Source organism: Oppia nitens, unplaced genomic scaffold (genome assembly GCF_028296485.1).
Source record: "Oppia nitens isolate AA-2021 unplaced genomic scaffold, nextdenovo-longstitch-racon4-pilon3 scaffold9_pilon_pilon_pilon, whole genome shotgun sequence".
Lineage (NCBI taxonomy): Eukaryota > Metazoa > Arthropoda > Arachnida > Sarcoptiformes > Oppiidae > Oppia > Oppia nitens.
In genome coordinates this window covers 686,862-689,772 of record NW_026533253.1, presented here as the reverse complement: position 1 = coordinate 689,772, position 2,911 = coordinate 686,862, and the positions used below count along the sequence as shown (strand labels likewise).

The 2,911-nt window shown below is 23.1% G+C and overlaps 1 protein-coding gene across 1 annotated transcript; it reads right to left on the bottom strand.

Moving 5' to 3' along the window:
* Window positions 1–1,133: 1,133 nt before the first annotated feature.
* On the bottom strand, window positions 1,134–2,088 carry LOC128964681 (protein CWC15 homolog). The gene is made up of 2 exons (XM_054311318.1): window positions 1,820–2,088; window positions 1,134–1,728 (listed from the first exon to the last, which is right to left on the bottom strand). Exons 1-2 carry the CDS (start codon window positions 1,948–1,950, stop codon window positions 1,134–1,136), a joined length of 726 nt encoding a protein of 241 aa, XP_054167293.1. The 5' UTR covers window positions 1,951–2,088.
* Between the last annotated feature and the right edge of the window lie 823 nt (window positions 2,089–2,911).

Below are 2,911 nucleotides of genomic sequence, written 5' to 3'. Positions count from 1 at the left end.
TTGAAACGCTCTAAACAACAAACAGTAAATTTAAATTTAAAAAAACACTAATTAATTAATGTTTTTATTATTGATTTATAAATTTAGATATAATAACAAATTAAAAAAAATAATAATGAATTGTATTTGATTGCCAAAGAATTAATTGTTAAATAATATTATTATAAGTTGTTTTGTTTTGTTTGAAAAATAATGTCGATTAATAATAATAATAATAATAATTTTAAAAATATATATAATTAATAAATTTCGATGAAACATTTATAGACAATTATTAATGAATTTTATTGACAATTATTTTTCAAATGAGACAATTTTTTGATGATAAAAAAATCTGACTATTTTTAAGTTTGTTTTTTTAATTATTACTAATTTTTTTTAGTCGAGACTTGTATTGAATGATATTATAAATTATAATTTATAAAATTTAATTTGAAGTTTATTTTTCTCTGAATAATTCAATTGATTTGTTAATTGTTATTTGAAAATAGTTTTTATTATATATATATATATTTGGAGATTTTATTATTAATTATTATTAATTTTGTTGTTATTGTTGACTTTTGACAGGTCGACAGCTATTCATTTATTTATATATACAGTATATATGATTTGTAACATAATTATTACAATTATTACAATTTTATTTACTATTATCTATTAATATGATTATTATTATTATTTAAAACACTAATATACAGTATATATATATAATAAAACAAATTGTAAATATATATAATTAACACTATTTTTATTTTTGATCTAAGTTTTACTCAATAAACTATAGACAACAGTAACAAAAACAAAACTACTGAACAATGATTGCCTCAATTTATAAAACTAAACTATAATTGTAATTATGTTCAGTGAATAAAAAAATCGCTCATTAATTGTTTGATAAGTCGATAATTATTATAAAAATAAATAAAATTGATTTTGAAAATATTAATTTGATTTATTATTTTTTTTTAATTACAAATTTATTTAAATCAGTTATAATATATCATTAATAATAATAATGTTAAATAAATTTTTTTTTTGATAAATGATAACAAAAATACAATAATTATGAAATACAGTATTTGAAAACTAAAGTGAAATACAATGTGATTATTATTATTACTGTATTATTATTAATGGATATACTTTTCCATAAACTTCTTGTGAAACTCAGACCTGAGTGTGTCGTTAATAAATGGCTTCTCTTTGCCTTCGGGTTCACTTCGGGCACAGTTCTTGAAGACCACGTCCTCATCCCAACGGCGCTTGACTTTGAACTCTGTTTTCGTTGAATTCAGTAATGGATTGCCACTCAAGATGTTCTCCATTCGGATCCGTTCTTCATTGACTTTACGTTCGGAATCACGTTTTGCTTCTTCCTGAGCTCTTTCCCGTTTAATTCGATTCAATTCGGCCAACAATTCCTGAGTATCGTCTTCCGATTCGTCTGAATCGCTGTCATCGGAGTCGTCGAGCACTTCGTCAGCGTCTATATTGGCATTTGTAATGGCCTCGAGTCGTGGCTTCTTAGTTGCCGACGAAATGGAAGCACTGGACGATCTGATGGCTGCCGACGAAGTGCTGGCAATGGATCCACTAATAGATGCGGACGAAGACGATTGACCTCTTTTGTTGTCCTTTTCATTCAACGCTTTTCGCTCTCTTTCTTCAAGTTCTCGTCTGAAGTCCTTGTCTTTGAGCTCTTCATTGGTTCCCTGACCTGATTGTCTGAATTATATAATAATAATAATAATAAGACAATTAATAAATAATTGAAAAAAAGAAGAAGTGGTCACAAAAAAAGTGATCAATTGATTACCGATATTTGATCTTCAGATGCGATGGCAAATCACGGGATGAGTACTGTTTGGAGAGTGCGCTCAGACTCTTCTCTCCCCTACCGGAACCACCCTTTGCCGGTTCAAAGGTCGGTCGGGCAGCGGTCGTCATCGTTGGTCACAAAATCAATCGGATTATTGATAGACACAAACAAATGGCAAACAAATTATTGTAAAATATTATTGTTTTGCTAAATGTGTATTGCATTCAATGTAATCACACATTTGTATCAATAGATGGCACTAACTATTGAATACATTGATATTTTTTTAGTGAAGATTCATTTGAATGCATTTATTATAAATTTAAAATTTATTAAAACTAATTATTAGTTAAATCATAACAATTAAATATATTGTAGATATATTGTAAAAATTATTTATAATTATTTGCTTATTTAGAGATTAAAATTGCAAATTAATAATTGCAAAATTAAAATAACATAAAATCAATATATTATTAAATAAAATAAATATGTTTTGCAATTAGTGTTTAAGTTTAAGAATATTATTATTATTCAATAATTGTTTAATAAGTTTGAATTGCAAACAATTAAAGTTAATAATAAAATCTATAAAAATAAATATATTTAATTAATTGTTTAATATTATACCATATTTTTTATTAAATAAAATATTTTTCGTTTAATTATAATTATAAAAATAGTTAAGTTGAATAATTAAATATAGTTGATGTCTATTTTGATAATTTACGAATAAACATAATGCTAAAATAATTTATCATTTAGTTTTTAAAAAATTTAATGTTCATAAATAATATAAATTATAATATATATCGTATGTTAAATAAAATTGATAAAACTTGGCAATGAATAATCGATTATTAGCTATGATTAATATAAATTTTATAATAGTAAAATAAAATTTATTACTAAATAATAATTTGTTAACACTTGGAAACTTAGTAATAAAATTAAAAATAATAAAAGTAATTTGTTAATTAATTAACAAATAATCTACTAATATATAGGTTATGTATTAGGCTTTTAAATATTCATGAATATACTAATAAATGCATTTATTAATATTCAAATAATTATATAAAAAAATTT